Source organism: Asparagus officinalis, unplaced genomic scaffold (genome assembly GCF_001876935.1).
Source record: "Asparagus officinalis unplaced genomic scaffold, Aspof.V1 AsparagusV1_Un2383, whole genome shotgun sequence".
NCBI classification, from domain to species: Eukaryota; Viridiplantae; Streptophyta; class Magnoliopsida; order Asparagales; family Asparagaceae; genus Asparagus; species Asparagus officinalis.
Window position 1 is genome coordinate 2,372 of NW_017974642.1, and position 1,366 is coordinate 3,737.

General features: G+C 40.7%; 1 protein-coding gene across 1 annotated transcript; it reads left to right on the top strand.

The window, feature by feature from the left end:
* Positions 1-231: 231 nt before the first annotated feature.
* Positions 232-1,146, top strand: LOC109828566 (putative germin-like protein 2-1). The gene is made up of 2 exons (XM_020395530.1): positions 232-383; positions 456-1,146. The coding sequence occupies exons 1-2, from the start codon at positions 272-274 to the stop codon at positions 1,004-1,006; spliced, it is 663 nt and encodes a 220-aa protein (XP_020251119.1). The 5' UTR covers positions 232-271; the 3' UTR covers positions 1,007-1,146.
* Positions 1,147-1,366: the final 220 nt, after the last annotated feature.

Consider the following 1,366-nt stretch of genomic DNA (forward strand, 5'->3'; position numbering starts at 1 on the left):
AAATGAAAATTAATGCATCAAACATATGAGAAAAAGAGACTTTCTCTTGTGGCAAAATCAACTCAAAAAGAAGTTTTCCAACGTAAGAGGTAGACTAATAAAGATATTACCTAACCTCATAGACACTTCTACCTTCTGAACAGAGAAACTGACCACTTCAATGCATCCTTCCCAAAATTTTAGACAACAAATGTGAAGTTTCACTCTATAAATACCCAGGATAGCATCCATTTATATCATATCAACCAAAGCTTAATTTCTCATTCCTGAAATGGCTTATCATATCCTTTTTCTTACTCTCCTCGCCCTCACCTCCTCTCTTGCAACGGCTTCTGATCCTAGTCAACTGCAGGACTTCTGCGTTGCCGATGATATGTCTCATGGTACTTCAACTTTTTAATTTGTTTTGCATTATAAATAGTATGCCTCTAATTTTTGTTATGTTTACATTGCAGTGTTTGTGAATGGGTTAGTCTGCAAGGACCCGAAACTGGCAGTGGCTGACGATTTCTTCTTCTCCGGCCTTAACATGCCTGGCAACACAAGCAACCGTCTGGGATCGAAAGTAACGCTGGTTAGTGCAGCTAACTTACCAGGCCTCAATACTCTCGGCATCTCCTTGGCAAGACTTGATTTTGCACCCTATGGGCTCAACCCGCCACACACTCATCCACGTGCAACCGAGATCCTAACAGTGCTAGAAGGAACGCTCTACGTCGGATTTGTGACATCAAACCCCGATAACAAACTCTTCACTAAAGTCCTCAACAAGGGTGATGTGTTTGTGTTCCCTCAAGGACTCATTCACTTTCAGTTTAACACCGGTTACACAAATGCTATCGCGATTGCAGGACTTGGTAGCCAGAACCCAGGTGTGATCACGATAGCTAATGCAGTATTCGGAGCAAAGCCTCCTATTTCCGATGATGTTCTAGCCAAGGCATTCCAGATTGACAAGAAGTTAGTGGACTGGCTCCAAGCTCAGTTTTGGATGGACAATAACTAGGACGGTTGGCAAATGCTGATGATCTCTATATATTTCCCGTAGTGTTGGGTTTCAATAAGCAGCATGTTTGCATGTCGTTGGTAAAAATATCTGTTTTGTACTTTGCTTACTCTATAATATAAAAGTTTACTTTGTCTTGAGTTACAATAAGGCTCCAATCTAGGCAACTTAAAGCAGAAGGACAAAGAAAATGTATTCCCTTGATAACCACTGAAGACTGCCTCAAAACACAATTGACTGCATTCAGCAGTTAAAGGACTACAGTTCGATTATTATCCGTTCAGAGCAAAATGGCGACGCATAAAGAAAAATATCACTTTAGACAGTTCTTTAAGAGAAAGGGCACTATCAAAGTATATC